The 17,936-nt window shown below is 43.6% G+C and overlaps 1 protein-coding gene across 1 annotated transcript in view; it reads left to right on the top strand.

Moving 5' to 3' along the window:
- Positions 1-141: 141 nt before the first annotated feature.
- The window catches only part of CBL (Cbl proto-oncogene), a 50,044-nt gene continuing 32,249 nt past the window's right edge, over positions 142-17,936 (top strand). Inside the window, exons 1-2 of the mRNA XM_080983429.1 lie at positions 142-490; positions 11,455-11,702. Coding sequence (XP_080839555.1) covers positions 344-490; positions 11,455-11,702 — 395 coding nt within the window. The 5' untranslated portion in view covers positions 142-343. The remainder of the gene's footprint in view (positions 491-11,454; positions 11,703-17,936) is intronic.

Raw genomic sequence — 17,936 nt, 5'->3', positions numbered from 1 at the left:
CTTTCCTCCCACCCTCGCCACTGCCACAGCCAATCAGAGCGCCCCGCCGGGGGAGGCTCGCGAACCTGTCACGGGGGGGCGGGGGTTTAATGCGCGCGCCTCCCCCTCCGTCGCGCGCAACCTCCTCCTGCCTTCCTGCCCGCCCGCTTCCCTTTTTCTTCGTCAGTCGGGCGCGTCCCCGGCGCTCCTGGAGCCGCCTCCCCTTCTCCTCCGCCGCCTCGACAGTCGGTGGCCAAGCCGGGGAAGGAGCGGCCTGGCGGAAGGGACACGCCTTAGCCGCCCTCCGTCCCTCCCTCAGCCGGAGCCGCCGCCGTTGCCCCTCTTCTCCGCCGCCGCCGCCCCCATGTCGGCCCCGCTGAAGAAGGGCCCCGGCGGGCTGATCGGGCTCATGAAGGACGCCTTTCAGCCGCACCACCACCACCTGGGCCCCCACCAGCCCGGCACCGTGGACAAGAAGATGGTCGAGAAGTGCTGGAAGCTCATGGACAAGGTGCGAGGTCGGGGGGCTGGGGCGTGGCCGCGGAGGGGGCAGAAAGTGGGGCGAGGCTGGAAGGGGGTGCAGAGGCAGAGAGGGGTCGTGGGGGCAGGGCGGGGACATGGGGAGGGGTCGTGGGCGCTGACGACGGTAGCATTGCCATCCTCCTCCTCCTCCTCCTCCTCCTCCTCCTCCTCCTCCTCCTCTCCATGTACCGTTGGATTCCAGGTTTCCTTGCGACGCGATCCTGTGCTACGCAAGAGTAGGTGTGTTTCTTCACTCTGATTCACTCTGTCCTGAGGAATTGCGAGGGCAGTCAATCGATTGCTAACAGCTCGGTCTGGGGGGGGGGAAAGCCGCTTTATTAGCATAATAATACTAATACTAATACTAATAAATAAATGCGAGTTCAGCTGCAAAAACTGGGATGGCTCAGTCAAAGTTCAGGAACAGTTAAAGGGTTAGCGTCACTGTCAGCGTCTTTTATGAAGGGCCTAATATGTGCTGATCCCTATACAAAAATAATAAAGCGCAAGTCCCTTCCTGTAGGCTCAATCTCTCCATTTCACCTCATCAAGGCCTTGTGGGAGGTTCATTGACCATTTGTAATGTGGGACTGCTTTCCGGTGTGGGTTATGGTCTTGTTAAAAAATTTTTTAACAGCACTTAGTCATATTAGGCTTTTTATAGGTAATAGATGTGATGGGACAATAATTGTAAATCACTCCAGAGCAAAGAGATTTTATAGTCTATTTTGCAGCTGTCCATTGGAGAAGAAGGGTGAGGCTGGATAGATCCAGGCCGGCTGACCTGGGAAAATTAGGAGCTGAGGGGCCGAAGTGGAAGTGATGGGCCAGAATGAGAGCAGTGAGGCAGGTAGGGCTGGAGAGAGGTGCTTAGTGTTGGCTTAGTGCTGGCATCAGAAGTAAAATTTAGCAGCTGCCATTTGATAAAATGTTTGAGGTGACATACAGCATACTTATTGCATATGTACAGTGGTACCTTGGATTAAGAACTTAATTCGTTCTGGAGGTCCTTTATTAACCTGAAACTGTTCCAAACCTGAGGTACCACTTTAGGTAATGGGGCTGCCGCTGTGCCACCACCGCACAATTTCTGTGCTCATCCTGAAGCAAAGTTCTTAACCCGAGGTATTATTTCTGGGTTAGCAGAGTCTGTAACCTGAAGCGTCTGTAATCCAAGGTACCACTGTATTGCTATCAGCATACTTCAGCTCATTACGAAGTGATGCAAGCCATGGTCCTTGAGGAGTTGAGTCTTTATTTAGTGTAAAGCAGGGGGAGAAATTGGAGAGGGGTGAGGGAGAGGCAAAAGTAACATGGAATGAATGCAAGCAAGTGGGCAAATCCAGTTGGAGCAGGCGTTTTCTGCTAGCTGACGAAAAGGACTGGAGCTGGGTAGACTAAGGTAGTGCATGGCTTGACCTGTGGAGAGGGAGATGTGATGTGGAAGGGGTTGTAAGGGCCCCAGTGGTTGAATTGAGCAACAGGGAGTTGGAGGGTAGTTTTGAGATTGCATGCTGAGTTGGAGGAAGAAGTTGAAGAAGGGCCTGCTGTAGAGGGCTTAGATTGATGCTCAAGGCAAAGGATTGATGGAATAGGAAGTGGCTGAGCTTGAGCTGGGAAATGGATTTGGAAGGCTGAAGGACCATGGGGAATAGGTAGGATGGATCATTTAGGAGCATAAAATGATTGGCTCCGTTAAAGCAGCTCAAGTTCTAGCTCTCTATAGCCTTTTCCCATGTTATTTCCCCTATTTTAATGAAATCATCACAGAAGTTTGCTCAGACTTCCTGATTAAAGGTTTCAAAATAACAGTTCCCATTCACGGGATAGCAACTATGTTTGCTGACCTTAGTGTTCTTTTTTAGGAGAAATGTGCCTAAAGGGTGAAGGACGGGAGCAGTAGAGGAACAGGACCTTCCTGCGTATGTTCTTGGGCAATGTGCTGTGAAAGGGTAGACTTTCCCATTTGCTTCTGGGCCTGCTCTGAACCCTCGTGAAGGCATGTTTAGAGTGCTACAAAGCTCAAACCGTTTGCTAGACAGGAAGTTGTTTATTGTGATATCATGGTTCAGAGCAGTAGAGTAGCACAAATGAAAGCTTTGCAGTCTTGCAAGCCTTCATAATCCTACTTTGGAAGCATGCACTTGTGCTAAACTATGGGAAACTGGAGCTTTAAGGGATGCTCCAGCTTTTGTAGGATTTAGACCAGCCTCTGTGTTCTTGATCTTTCCAGTATAATCCATCAATTCATTTGACTGTGTTCTATTGATTTGTCAGGTAGTCATTACTGCTGGACTCTGGATTCTGGTGTAGTTTGACAAGTGTGCCATTAAGTTGTGGTAGATGGAAAATATAGATAAAAATAACGTTAAATATTTAATAATCTTTTTATCAAGTGGATGTGGTATTCTAGCTCGTGTGATCAAGATGGCTGATAAAACGGAAGTTGCATTAATAAGTTGCATTAGTTTTAACACAAAGGACATGCTCACAAGTTAGCATATTGCATGGTCCTGAGTACTCAAATAGTCAAGTTTCATGAAACCACTATTGACTTTTGGGGAGGATGTAAATTTATAAAATTATGCCTGGCATGGAGAAAAGTGATGTTTGCTCCCTCTTTCTTAATATTAGAACCTGGGGTTATCCAGTGAAGATGAATGGCAGGAGGTCCAAGTACAAATGCAAGTATTTTTTCATAGACAAATTCCTGGAGGATATGACTGTCAATGGCTGCTGGTCATGGTGGCTTTATGCCATCAACAGAATCAGAGGCTGTTGAACACCAACAGGAGAGGGCTTTTGATTCTCATAAAGACATCTGGTTGGCCACTTTAGGAAATAGGATGCTAGACTTGATTAGTCTGATCTAGAAGGGCTCTTCTTATGTTCTCTTCAATATGGTACTGTCTCACAGATATGCCTGAGCTAAATAAGGCTTATTTTGCTGCCAGAGTGGAAATATTAAGTTTATATAGATTTGAGCTATAAATGAATTGAAAACTAGATACTTTTCAATACATTGTATTGGTGAGCTAAGAATAAATATATTTGGAAGCCCGTCGTAAATTACTTCAGAATATGTTGTCGTTTACTCTTTCCTCCAGGAAAATGATATTCATTGCTGTGTAGATCCCATCATAACTGCTTTTGAAGCATATAGCTACCACCTCTTCTTTCCCACACAACAGTTATATATAGCCTGGTTAATGGCTTTCTTTGGGTCCATCCAGAAAAGGAAGTGGGCAGTGCATAGAATTCTAGAGGTGGAGGAGCTCAGGAGGACAACTAGAAAATTCTCAAACAGGAATGGGCATGTGTCAGAAGCGATCTGAATACAATCACTCAAGCATTTTTATGGTGTTATATAGGATTTATCTCAAGATGCAATCTATGCCTGCTGTACCAGTAGCAGTCCTACTGCGCTCCGTATGCCTAGAACTGCTGTCTTGATTTAACTCAGTGGCTTATGGGAAAAAGAAGAGTTGCACACCCCAGTTCCTGTCCCTGTTCCCCTGTCCAAGATCAAGCAGTGATATTTGCACCCGATGCAGAGAGGCAAAACTGATTTGCAAAGTCTACAATTGAGTTTTAAGGAAATTTCTTCCTTTACAGAATGTGTGACACTATCAGCTGCTTATGATTTGCCTAAGTGTTGAAATCTGGGAGTTAACTGACCTGCACTGGTAACAGATTTTGAGCAATGAATCTCTGATGCAGGAATTCTGCCTTCTAATGAAGGTAAAGGTGAAATGAACTGGGCCAGTAACATATTGATGAAAACTTCAAATGATGCCTTTTGGTGAATGTAAACTGACTACCTAAATGTACCAGTACTTTGAACCAGTTGTATTTTAATATATATACAGTATATTGTTTTATTCATTTCTAACCATTTATATATTGCATATTATTAGTAGGAGTATTTTGGTATATATTAATGTAAATACATATTTTGGTCAACATTGTTCCTCAATACTGTGCTAGTGTGTATATTATTATTATTATTATTATTATTTGGTTGATATGATTGTCAAAACAGTAATAAATGATGACCTAGCTGCTTATAGAGAATCCTGATCACCTTGTGACAGATGCTTAAAATTAATTCCTAACAAACACTGTAATCGGGATACATGCTATCTTCATTTCTGCATAAGTAAATACAGTTTTCTGATGAAAATCTTAATGCTTACATAGACTAAAGAAGAGGAATTTGTTCAGCAGTGCAAATGATAGTCACCACAGCTGCTTTGCATTGCTTAATAAAAAATGGGAAGTGTGACTGGCAGATTGACAATTCCCTTTTTGCTAGTTGAGTTTTTCCATCAAGCTGGGGTGACCAAGAGATATTGTTGGTTAACCCTAGGTATGGCACAGAGCTGAGATGTTTCAGAATGTTATTCATAAGCACATGTGTTGGAGAAATGTAGCTTGCAGACTCTAGGATTCCCCTAGGAAGAAAACTTCAAAAGGGGGAACAGTGAGATGAAGGCTATGTTTATGCCATAAATTAGCCATAATCTGATTTTGATCCAGTTCAGCTGTTGTGGCTTCCTCATGGAAACTTGGGAAATGTAGTTCTGGAAGGCAGAAAGGATAATTCTGTTAGAAGTTCCTAGTCTTTTCCCATAACATCTGTTCTGAAGATTCCTTATGAGAAGTCCTGACATGTGCTGGGCTCTGACCAGCCCACATATTAAACATCAAGAGGCTAGGAGAATGCTTGAACTTCCTACTTGTATTTCCTAGCAGTGGGTTTGTCTTCCAGCCCATCACTCATTCAAGTCATTTTCAGTATGCTTGTGTTTTTCTTTCCTACAATTTGTTTGAGTTTAGAGTACTGAGGACTGTTGAGGTTACACTCTCTTTCTTTTCTCTATTGCTTTCATTGGAAGTTTAGCTCGAAGGATGTTGCAGTCCTACTTCCTGTCCTTTACTTTGATCTGCTTACCTCCAAACCTGCTGTAGATGTTGCTGGTGACAGCTGAGCTTTCAGTCTCTGTTTTGCCCTAGTTACGCTTGAGATTAATTTGGTGGAGGGTGGGTTCTTGTCTGTAATTTGTATACAAACCCTTTTATAATTAATTTTATATTCCATTTCACAGGCTCAGTGGAATGGCAAGCTTGTTAAATTGTCTTTTTTAAAAAATCCTAAGGTTACAATGTGAATCACATGCGCTAGAGAGCCAGTGTGGTGTAGTGGTTAAGAGCAGTAGACTAGTAATCTGGGGAACCGGGTTTGCGTCTCAGCTCCTCCACATGCAGCTGCTGGGTGACCTTGGGCCAGTCACACTTCTTTGAAGTGTCTCAGCCCCACTCACCTCACAGAGTGTTTGTTGTGGGGAAGGAAGGGAAAGGAGAATGTTAGCCGCTTTGAGACTCCTTAAAGGGAGTGAAAGGCGGGATATCAAATCCAAACTCCTCCTCCTCCTCCTCCTCCTCCTTCTTCTTCTAGGGACAAAGTATCCATTGGACTTCAAGTACTGTAAATATGTTTAAGATGAGGTACAAGTATTTTAACACCATTGTATTACACCATGTACAAGTATTGTGTGATATTCTTTCTAGTACTTCAGGTTTTTACCTTCTGAAAATGTAGATGCAGATAGGCCAGTGGATTTCTACATTCTTGAATGAAAACATATTCATGTTCCATTCCGTAAATACCATCAGAGATCTGACCAAATTATGCTGATAATTGAGACAATACTTTAAAGTGCACTTTAGTTATGTTGTTTCTTTAGGTATTAGTCATTTTTACATGGTATTCCTTAATGTGATCTAGCAGTTACTGATGGCAATCAACTAAAATTGTTTGCTACAGCCAGTAGTCAGTTTAAATATTAGAACATCCATGTGGAAGTAGACAAAATTTTTACCTGTATTTGTGCATCACATGGTGGCGATAACATGTTTTAGACTGCAAAGTGAGATGTTTTTCTATCTTAAGAAACTCTGTAAAGTGTGAGATACACTGGTATTAATGTGTATTAATGGGGAAAGCTCCTTAATCCCTCACTTCAGCCACTGTGCATATAGTGCCTTGCACATCTGTCCTGCATACTTCTATGTTGGTGAGCTTTCACTATGTTTGGGGGCTAGTACAAGAGGTGAAAGGTTTTTTAGATGTTTCCACTGTGTGTCATGCTGACATGGGTCAGGCCTCCATGTGAGGTGCAGATTCTGTCATAACTCTGAGCCTCTTGATTAAATGCTTTGTTGTACTTTTCCTGCCTGAATAGTATTCAAGTCATTATCTTTATTCTGCCTGTAGCTATCCTATATATTTTCCTAAGATAATGTCAGGGGAAATGTTTTCCTTGGCTTGATCATGCTTCTAGTTTGCCTGCATTATGTGTGGCGATTTAAATAACATTTTTTAGAGTATAAAATGTGAACAGGAAATACATAGTTCCATATTTTGGCTGCAGGTGATATATTTTAACTTAATGATGCTGTTTATAATTAGGAGTTGAAACATAAATTACAGTCGAATAAAGCAGAAGTGTAGCACATCTTGGTATTTGGGGAAAAAACCTGTAGAAAGTCTGGGAGGTTTTGAACTGGAAAGGAGGAAACACTACATAATGAGCTGTTGCAGAAGAATGATCTGAGCTTAGACAATGAATACTTACGTGGGTGTGCAGCAAGCGTTTCCATTGGCATGTTAAATACCTTGAAGGGGGCAAAATCAGGTAGTTTATTTGCTAAGAATTCAATGAAGAATAGTTACCAACAGGGAAGCAGCAAAGTGGTGTGCCTATTGTGATAAAACCTAATGGCGAGTGCCTTTTTCCTGAGCAGGAAACATTCCCAAACTGCCTGTTTTTGGTTCTGTGGAGAGTGTTTTTTTTTTAAATAATAGCCAATAACTGGAGGAAAGTGTTCTAGTTACAGGTAGGTAGCCGTGTTGGTCTGCCGTACTCGAAACAAAATAAAAATATTCCTTCCAGTAGCACCTTAGAGACCAACTAAGTTTGTTATTGGTATGACCAACTTAGTTGGTCTCTAAGGTGCTACTGGAAGGAATATTTTTATTTTGTTTGGGGAAAAGTGGTCCATTGTATTGCCCCTTAGACACTAACCAGTTCAGTGTGGCATGGTCATTTATAGCAAAGAGGCTGATTCATTAGATGCATGTGATGCATTAGATGCATACGATTTGACCAAGAAGGCCATAGGTGAGATAGGTATGTGAACTGAGGAACAAGAAGGTCCCTCTACCAGTGCATTTGATAGCATGAACCTATGAAAGCTCCTTCCAGATCAGGGGTCAGCAACCCGCGGCTCCGGAGCCGCATGTGGCTCTTTTACACCTTTGCCGCGGCTCTGGGGCGGATACTAGCGAGGGGAGGAGGCGCATTGTGCGCCCCGACACTCCCCACTGTGGCGGGCGCTGTACTGGCTGTGACGTCGCATGGGGGCGGTGCGTGCGTTAGTCACGCACCGTCCCGACGTCACCTTCCCGTCCGCTGTCAGATCACGGCTCCGGAGATATATTTGTTTTAAATGTCGCAATGGTTTTGCGGCTCCCAGGTTTTTTTTCTTCGGAAACGGGTCCAAGTGGCTCTTTTTGTCTTAAAGGTTGCAGACCCCTGTTCCAGATAAACAAAGTAGCTGTAAAAGTTCTGTTACAATTTGCTGATATAAGCTAGAATGGTTTATTCTTTTCAAAATAGATCCCCAACTTTAAGTTACGGTTTGTAAACAAGTTCTTGTAATTCATCTGTTTGTTGTGCCTTATTAAACATTAAATTAGCAACTTGAGGTTGTTTATAGTCACGTAAAAATAAACTGGGGTGAGGTGGGGAACCCAGAGTGCCTTTCCGTTTTGTGTATTTTTGCCCTGCACACTAGGCATAAAATTAGTTTTGCTGTTTCCCCTTTTTTGTTTGGTTTCCTTAAACTATTGGGTAAGAACTTGTGGGTATTTGTCTTTCTCTTTCTCTCCCTATCTTTGTTCATCAGACAAAAAGAGCTATGTTGTCAGCCTAGGAAAGGTTTTCAAAATCTGATATTGCCAGATTTTTTAAACTTATTATTTTCATCTTGAATCTAGCCCTATATAGATTCTAGTAACTATATTTGTTACTTTTCCTTCCTGCTGAACAATTAAAAGCCTGCCTTGGACATTTGGGGGAAGGTAGGATAAATTCTCACAAATAATCATGGGAAAACCCCTTGAAATGGTCACAAAGTACTTGCCTACACCATAATTGCTTCTTTTAAATATGTTCACACTTGATGTGAAGAGTTAGCAGACTATGGCCAAGGAACAAATGGCTTCAAAAGACAGCTAAGGAGCCAAAGAGGGAGAATGAATGCAGTGTGTGCTAATTTGCTGGTACGCTGCTGATTTCCCAGAGCTGTGAACATTGCATCTGGCAGTAGTTGTGTTCTGCAAGGGCACACGAAGGGAGCTAAGTTGAAGACAGGTTTTTGTTATGTTTTGTTCAAGGGAGGATCAAGTCATACATTCTGGTCTGGTTCAGACATAATGCTGAGGCTTAGCTTAGGATTGATTGATTGATTGATTGATTGATTGAACAAGCTGCAGGGAACTTTGGGCTCCCCTTTGCTTCTGTCTATCTCTTCCAGCATGGTGATGAGGAGCAGTTTGGAAGTTTTCACTTCAATTTTAGCAGTGCTTTAAAACAATAAGATAGAAAAAGAAAAAATGTGTTGGTATTCAGCATGAAGTTACTGTAGTAAGTGCCACACTCAAGATTTGGGGATGTGTGGAAGGTTCCTCACTTTAAATAACAGAATTCCATGCTGCACCATAAACTGATTTGGAAACTCCTCAGGATTTCAGAAGCTCCTTCAGAAGAACAACATATGAATTATAGCAGCATGGGAGTGGGACCATGCTAAGTAGCCTCACTCCCAGGATTGCACACTGTGTAGCCATGACATTCATACACATATTGAAAACATCTGCAGAGTTGAGCTTTCACACCTGCAGCTGTGTACGTGGAGCCTTACCCAAAGTCTGGAAGCCCTAATTTTTTGGGCTTGCCGATCCCATGAACTCCATGGAGGACATCACTTGTACACAGCTGTACACTCCAAGGTTCTCTCGTTGCACACATTTGTGCTGTATACAGAAATTCTTGGGCAGGGAGCTACTTGGAGTGTGTAGCATCAAGCTCCGGGGAGCTAGTTGGTCTGGCCCTGCTCTCTGCTCACAAGTTGATAGAATACTTGAGTTGGTTCTTCTTTGAATGCCATTCTGTGAAAGTGTGTGGCAGGATGCTGTTCAAGAATTCCAGAGTTCCAGTGAATGCACAGAATTTGTGCAGTTGCTGAATCCTGGTTGTAATGGTTAATGAGAAAAAAGTACTGCTATGAATTACACACATCTCATGAAGGTGAATGGTTGTTGATATGATGCACTGGTTGTGAAACAAACTGGTAGAAGATGATGTGTGCCAACATTGGGCCAAGCCCATAGTTAGAGCCTGGATAGGACCCATCCATAGTAACAGGTGAAACTCTTGTCCAGAATGGTAACTGCTGTTCTTGTGAAATATCTACGATCCGCAGAGAGGAAAAGATTTACGCTTTGGGGGCATTCGTTGCTGTTGGTAACATCAGACAGATTGCTTGGATTACTGATCCAGTATTTTTCAAATAAAGTCTTCTGTTTGGTTGTTCCAATATATAGTAAATTCTTTAGACTTGGGGAGCTGGGCAAGTTGCTCATTTTAATACTGTACCCACTATAAAGCTATTTGCGGTATCTCAACAAAGTACTGCGTTTGGGATGTGGATCAGCATAGTGTTTGTCAGTCTTCTAGAGCTGCATTTATATGAATAATTGATCAGATATTCAGGTCCATTTCCTTTCTGATAGTTTGGGTGCCAAGTGCCATCAGTGCTTATAGGCGAATCTCACATACCTTGCAGAATTTGACATAGATGGCTACTCTATGGTTGATCTTCTCCACTTTTAAAATGCTCAATCAGTATAAAAGTTTGGGTGTGTACCATATCAGCCACAAACCTTTTGCACAATAACATACATTGATTTAGATGCTCACTAGATTGAGCAAGTCTGTAGTGAGCAGGAGTATCATGTAGTTCTTTCATCACTATTTAAGTAGCAAACAAAAATGAGATGCCCATGATGGAGAGATAAAAGCAAAGTCTGATAGACTGCTTCAGTTTGCTCAGTAACTATTTTTATTAGGTGAGAATGAGAATGTTTATGATCAGATTGATTATTCATTTACACAGCAAAGCCTCCCTTAAGTTTCTGTGTCTGGTAGAGAATATTGATTCAGTTGAGAGAATGGTCTAGGTTGCACATATTGCTGAACCATTGTTGGCCTGTGTTCCCCACTCCAGCACAGCTGCTAGGAGATCTGAATCATTTGCTTCCATTTTCAACTAACTCCTGTCTTTGGAAGAGGATGATAGTGGAGGGGAAATCCATAAACCCCAGCCTCATGTTTTTCATGTGAAGTAGTTTATTAACTGTAGTTACCATGCTTTTATTCAGATTGATAGTAACCAAGTTGATCTTAAAGATAAAGTTAGTATTTACAATGAAAAAGAGAAATCTTAAATTTTAATCTGATATTTTAAGTTAACAACATCCATTTTTATTCACACTGAATTTCAGTAATATTGTTTTGATTGTAGCTTAAACATTCTTTTTAGATTAGCAGAAAATAACATAGACCTCTTAAACCTACTTCTTGTCTCGTGTTTCAGGCTCAGTATTTTGCATGGTTTGAATATAACATCCTGTAGTGTTGCAACTTGCAAATAAAAATGTATCACATTATAGGTTGCGGCTTTCATAATGAATATTGAGTTTCTGGGAATTCAGTTAAGCATGTTGACATCTTGGTTGTAAATCCATTTCTTGCATTTGCAAACATGGTGGCACTAGTTAAGCTAGAATCTTACATTTCATTATCCTTGTTCATTCTTTATTTCTAGGTTGTGCGTTTGTGTCAGAATCCCAAGTTGGCACTAAAAAACAGTCCACCCTACATTCTAGACCTGCTTCCTGACACTTATCAGCATCTGCGAACCATCCTGTCACGCTATGAGGGGAAGATGGATACTCTAGGAGAGAATGAATACTTTAGGGTGTTCATGGAAAACCTGATGAAAAAGACAAAACAGACCATCAGCCTCTTTAAAGAAGGAAAAGAGAGAATGTATGAGGAGAATTCCCAACCTAGGTAACGTTTTGTGTTCTTAATTGCTTGTAGTATTAAAATCCAAGTGGGTCGTTGGAGAGCACTCTTGAAACTCTTCTTATTTCAGTGGTTCTTGGGCTCTTATGAACTCTTATGGTTTCTTTCAGAACATAATGTTTCTCTGGAAGTTCTTGACTGTAAGTTGGGCTTGCTATTTTGTGTGATGTCTTGTTGGTGAAATCGATGGTATAATTTCAAATAATTATTAAGAACTGTAGGTGGAAGTAGAGAAGGTCTGGAGATGCAGTTAATATTCATGACAGATGCATGTAGCTTACAAGCCCGTTAATGCACTGGAGAATTTATGTTATATACATGGCTAATGTTTTGCTTTAGCATTCATAGTATTTTACACATAATATCAGCAAGTTTTGCAAAAACCAAGTAAAGTATGTTGGTATTATCATACGGATAATATTGAGTGAAAAAACAATTATACATACTCCAAAGATACAGGGCTGCTGTTGCCCATTAGTCAATGGATCCTGATGATGAGCCTGCAAGGAGGGACTCAGGCAGATGTTAAGACCTGGGCAGATTTGTATGGGTGTAGATAGCCAGGTCCCAAACCAGAATAAGAATTGTATTGCTAAGCTTAGCTAGCCAAAAGATTCCTCAGTGATATTTCACTGCTAATTTTAACAAGCTGGGGAAAAAGGGGATGGGGGAGAAAAGAGAAGTATTTAGCTTTGCGGTTTGAGATAAGGGTCTATTACAACTTGTTCAACATGGTGGATGAGTGCTCTGGTCTGAGTGGCATGGTGGCAAACTATCTCTGTGTGACCAACCCTAAGCTGCTTCCCAACCTTGACATTGCAGCAGCAGGAGGAGACAATCTTCATGGCGTGGAGAAACCCTGGGCTTTGTTTTGGGCACCGAGTGCTCCAAGTTGCAGGCATGGAGCAAGGGCTTGTTTCCACATTGTTTGAAATCTGTTATTCCCCCAGCTCCAATCATGTAGCTAAAGAAGCAGGGAGGTGATTGCCCCTTACTTTATGCTTACTTTATGGTTTTAGCTTTAACATTTGCGCCAAGGCCAGGACAAATCATGCTCCTTTACCAATCTCTGAAAGACATAAGCAGTGTCAAAACTATAGGAGCATCTGGAATTATGTGTGGTTCTGTTCAGGTCAGCATTTTGTTTTGTTTGTCAAACTGATAGGGTTGCATTTCCCCTTGTGTATTTGCTGAGTAGTTTTGCATGTTACGGGTTGTGTAATGAACACTGACTTCAGGAGGCTGGGGGAGTGTTGGTGTGGGTGGTGTGAGCATTTACTGTACAACGTAAACCTGATTCAGTTCAAATATTATTGGCAAATGAGAGCAAACCATAGTAAAGCAAGTTTGCATAGCAAAGGTAAAATGCAGAAAATATGCACTTGAGCTCTGTGCCTATGAGACCCATCATCTAATGTAGGTGTCTCAGGGAGGGTGTATGTGTCTTGTGTGTCATAATTGGAAGCTTTCATTTTATTCTCCCTCCCCCCCCCCCCCCCGTATTTATATGCTGCCTTTCAGGGCAAGTTCCCCATGACATAAGTAAAAAGCATTCCCTCCTCTCCCCTCTCCTCCCCTTTTGAGGAAGAAGGGCAGTCTTAGATCTGTCTTTAAGAGTTATGGGAGGTGCAAGCTTCAAAAGGAGAAGAGGAGTTTGAGGTGTAGGAGCTGCCTGTCGAGGCAGATTGTGGCTAGAAAGTGTGTGGGAGGAGGAGAGTCTGTATATGTACAAAGCAATTTGGTAGGCCAAGCTGCGTTCTAAAAATTACCTCCTGACATTAGTGCATCATTAAAAACACCTTCCAGTTCCAAAGAGAAAGCTGGTAATTTTCTAGTGGATAACAGTGTGTCAAAACTTTGTGAATTACTTTTAAGATCTCTATTGAAGTTTTGTGTGTGAGAGGGAGGGAGAGATGATAGGTTAAACTCTGGATTCTAGACAGTAAAGTCAGCACTTAACTATTGCCACGGTGAAAGTTACACTTCTCATTTGTCTAATGTGCCAGAATTCACTGTTCAAAAAGCATCCGCTACTGTGGTTAAAACGGAAAACAGACTTGGGTGCTCTGCATGCTCCTATGCATGCAAGTTAATCATGTGTATTTTTCCTAGACTCGTAGCTCTTTCTGTTAACTTGCTGTGATAATACTCATGTCAAGACATTCAGTGGTAATGGCAGTTGACTTGTGCCGAAATTTGATATCTTACGCACGTGCAACAGTGTGTTGCTTAGAGGCCTTTAGAGATGTCATACAAAACAACTCCAATTTACACATCTATTTAAAGTTCACATCATTATGAGCCATAGCTTTTATCTATTATGTAGGCATGTCACACTGAGCTAGGTGCTGTGGTCTTGGTTTCATTGAGTTTTTTACCACCTTGAACAGCACTGAGCAGATACAGTGGGAGGGCAGTGGGAGGAATCCTTTGTTGTTGCTGTATTTGTGTGATCAAATTAATACTGTGCGACATTCACCATTCTTAAGTGGTATCCTGCAACCTCAAAGCTCCCACTTCCTTACTAAGCCAAAGACTGAGAAGTGAATAGAGGGGGGCATCTAGTGTGTGTGGGATATCAGTAGCCCAAGGTTGACCCGGCTGTGTATGGAGCTGCCAGTTTCAGCCACAGATTATCTTCTGGAATACATTTGGATTTGTTATATTTCATGGAAGCAGTCATATTTGAGTACTGCTTGCCTCAAAAGATGTGCTGTACATTTTAGTCCACTGTCATCTCCAGAGGAATTGAGGTACAAAAATTCATATATAATTATCTGACTGACTGACAAAGATGAAGTCAAGGACAACATATGTGGTTTAAGTTCTGTAGCATGTTATAATATCCCTGAATTCTTAAATCAACCCTTCCCCCTTTATGGGAATTGTATGTCCTGTCCTATATAGAGAGGTTGCAGTAAAATTCTAATGGCAGCCAAGGTGTTGAGCTTGGAACATTTGTTGTCTCTCCTTGCAGCCAGACTTGTGGGGTTGCTGTCTCAGCAAGATTTTGTGTTCGTCATCAGCTCTAGGGCATAGAGGAACAAATCCATACAGGAAAAAGCTGCAGATACTTAATATCTCTTCTGTGTATAAATTGTGTGCAGCCTTACCCAGGAAGGAAACTGATACTACTAAGAGGTTTGTTTTTTGAAATGTTGATTTTGAAATCAAACTGGCTATAGTTATAAACTGCTTATAAAGCACTAAAGCCCCCAAAGCACTAAAGCCCCCAAAGTACTAAAACAAATTCTGTCCTGATAATTTTGTCTCTTAAAGTGAGAAGCTGTGTTAGGAAAACACTAGAACGCATTGTTGAGGCAGCCTATCAAAGCCTGTTGTGAAAGAGTCCCCTGTCACTTCCTTCGAATGAAACTTGCACTTCAGAATGTGGAAAACTTGTGAAGCCTACTTCTGCATTTCAATTAGAGTATCTTAGAGAAAATTCAAAAGCTGCCTATTAAAAAAAAAAAGAGTCTTGACTGCCAGGTTGCTACATAAGAACGTGAACTGCTTGTTGCCTAAAGAGACCCCATTGCCATGAAGAAAATGTGCTTAGATGTTGATCTTTAATTAGGCACACTGGGATGGGTAAACACACCCAGGTTCCTGTCACAAATCCTGGGACCCAAAGCTTTCATTTCTAAACTTCTGATAATAATAATTTAATAATAATAATTTATTATTTATACCCCGCCCATCTGGCTGGGCCTCCCCAGCCACTCTGGGCGGCTTCCATAGAAACCAAAAATACACTAAAATATCACACGTTAAAAACTTCCCTGAACAGGGCCACCTTAAGATGTCTTCTGAAAGTCAGGTAGTTGTTTATCGCTTTGACATCTGCTGGAAGGGCGTTCCACAGGGCGGGCGCCACTACCGAGAAGGCCCTCTGCCTGGTTCCCTGTAGCTTTGCTTCTCGCAATGAGGGAACCGCCAGAAGGCCCTCAGCGCTGGACCTCAGCGTCCGGGCAGAACGATGGGGGTGGAGACACTCCTTCAGATATACTGGACCGAGGCCGTTTAGGGCTTTAAAGGTCAGTACCAACACTTTGAATTGTGCTCGGAAACGTACTGGGAGCCAATGTAGGTCTTTCAAGACCGGTGTTATATGGTCTCGGCGGCTGCCCCCAGTCACCAGTCTAGCTGCCGCATTCTGGATTAGTTGTAGTTTCCGAGTCACCTTCAAAGGTAGCCCCACGTAGAGCGCATTGCAGTAGTCCAAGCGGGAGATAACCAGAGCATGCACCACTCTGGCGAGACAGTCCGCAGGCAGATAGGGTCTCAGCCTACGTACCAGATGGAGCTGGTAAATAGCTGCCCTGGACACAGATTTGACCTGTGCCTCCATGGACAGCTGTGAGTCCAAAATGACTCCCAGGCTGCGCACCTGGTCCTTCAGGGGCACAGTTACCCCATTCAGGACCAGGGAATCCTCCACACCTGCCCGCCTCCTGTCCCCCCAAAACAGTACTTCTGTCTTGTCAGGATTCAACCTCAATCTGTTAGCCGCCATCCATCCTCCAACCGCCTCCAGACACTCACACAGGACCTTCACCGCCTTCACTGGTTCTGATTTAAAAGAGAGGTAGAGCTGGGTATCATCCGCGTACTGATGAACGCCCAGCCCAAACCTCCTGATGATCTCTCCCAGCGGCTGCATGTAAATGTTGAAAAGCATGGGGGAGAGGACAGAACCCTGAGGCACCCCACAAGTGAGAGCCCAGGGGTCTGAACACTCATCCCCCCCCACCACTTTCTGAACACGGCCCAGGAGGAAAGAGCGGAACCACTGTATGACAGTGCCCCCAGCTCCCAGCCCCCCAAGACGGTCCAGAAGGATGCTATGGTCGATGGTATCAAATGCCGCTGAGAGATCCAGCAGAACTAGGAAACAGCTCTCACATTTGTCCCTAGCCCACCGGAGATCATCAACCAGTGCGACCAAGGCAGTTTCAGTCCCATGATGAGGCCTGAATCCCGACTGGAAGGGATCCAAATGGTCCACTTCTTCCAGGCGTGCCTGGAGTTGTTCAGCAACCACTCGCTCAATCACCTTGCCCAAGAATGGAAGATTTGAGACTGGGCGATAGTTGGCCATCGTGGCCGCATCTAAAGATGGTTTTTTAAGAAGCGGTTTAATAACCGCCTCTTTCAGCGGGTCTGGGAAGGCTCCCTCACGGAGGGAAGCATTCACCACCCCATGAAGCCCATCGCCCAGTCCTTCCCGGCTAGCTTTTATAAGCCAGGATGGGCAAGGATCCAGGAGACAGGTGGTTGGTTTCACTCGTCCAAGCAGCCTGTCCACATCCTCGGAGGTAACAGATTGGAATTGATCCCACTCAACTTGACTAGACAAAACTCTAGCACTCTCCCGCCCCGGCCATGCTCCCATGGTGGAGTCTACTTCTTCCCGAATCTGAGCGATTTTATCTGCAAAAAACTTTGCAAAATCATTGCAGGAGAACATGTGGCCCGTACTGGGCCCCGATGTTGCAGGTGGTTCCGCTAAATTGTGAACCACCTGAAAAAGTCTCCTGCTGCTGTTTTCTGCAGATGCAATAGAGGCGGTGAAGAAATTCTTCTTCGCCATCGCTATCGCCACTTGGTAGGCTCGACGTTGAGCTCTAACCTGTGTCCAGTCAGATTCGGAATGAGTTATCCGCCACCGGCGCTCAAGCCGTCTCAACGATTGTTTCATTGCCCTCAGATTCGTGGAAAACCACGGGGCTGTCCGGGCTCCATGCAATCGGAGAGGGCGCTTCGGAGCCAAACAGTCAATAGCCCTGGTTAACTCCGCATTCCAGCGGGCCACCAGGGAATCAGCTGAAAGGCCATCAACATGGGCTAAAGCATCCCCTACCACTCTCTGGAAACCATTTGGATCCATTAAGTGGCGAGGGCGGACCATCCGAATTGGTCCCACCTCCCTGCAGAGGGGATGGGTCGCAGAGAAGTCCTGTTGCACCAGGAAGTGATCTGACCATGGCACTTCTTTCGTTTCACTTTTACTTAGTGTCAGATCACCAGCATCCATAGAGGTAAACACCAGGTCCAAGGCATGTCCGCGGCTATGGGTTGGGCCAGACTTATTCAGGGACAGCCCCATGGAGGCCATGCTTTCCACGAAGTCCCGAGCGGCCCCTTGTAAGGTCGTGTCGGCATGGATGTTAAAATCCCCTAGACTAGGTGTCTCCAGGAGAACATCCGCCACGACCT

This window comes from Podarcis pityusensis (genome assembly GCF_964106645.2).
Source record: "Podarcis pityusensis genome assembly, chromosome: 15".
Classification (NCBI taxonomy): Eukaryota; Metazoa; Chordata; class Lepidosauria; order Squamata; family Lacertidae; genus Podarcis; species Podarcis pityusensis.
Note: the sequence above shows the minus strand (reverse complement) of the source record. Positions and strands in the feature narration are given on the sequence as shown.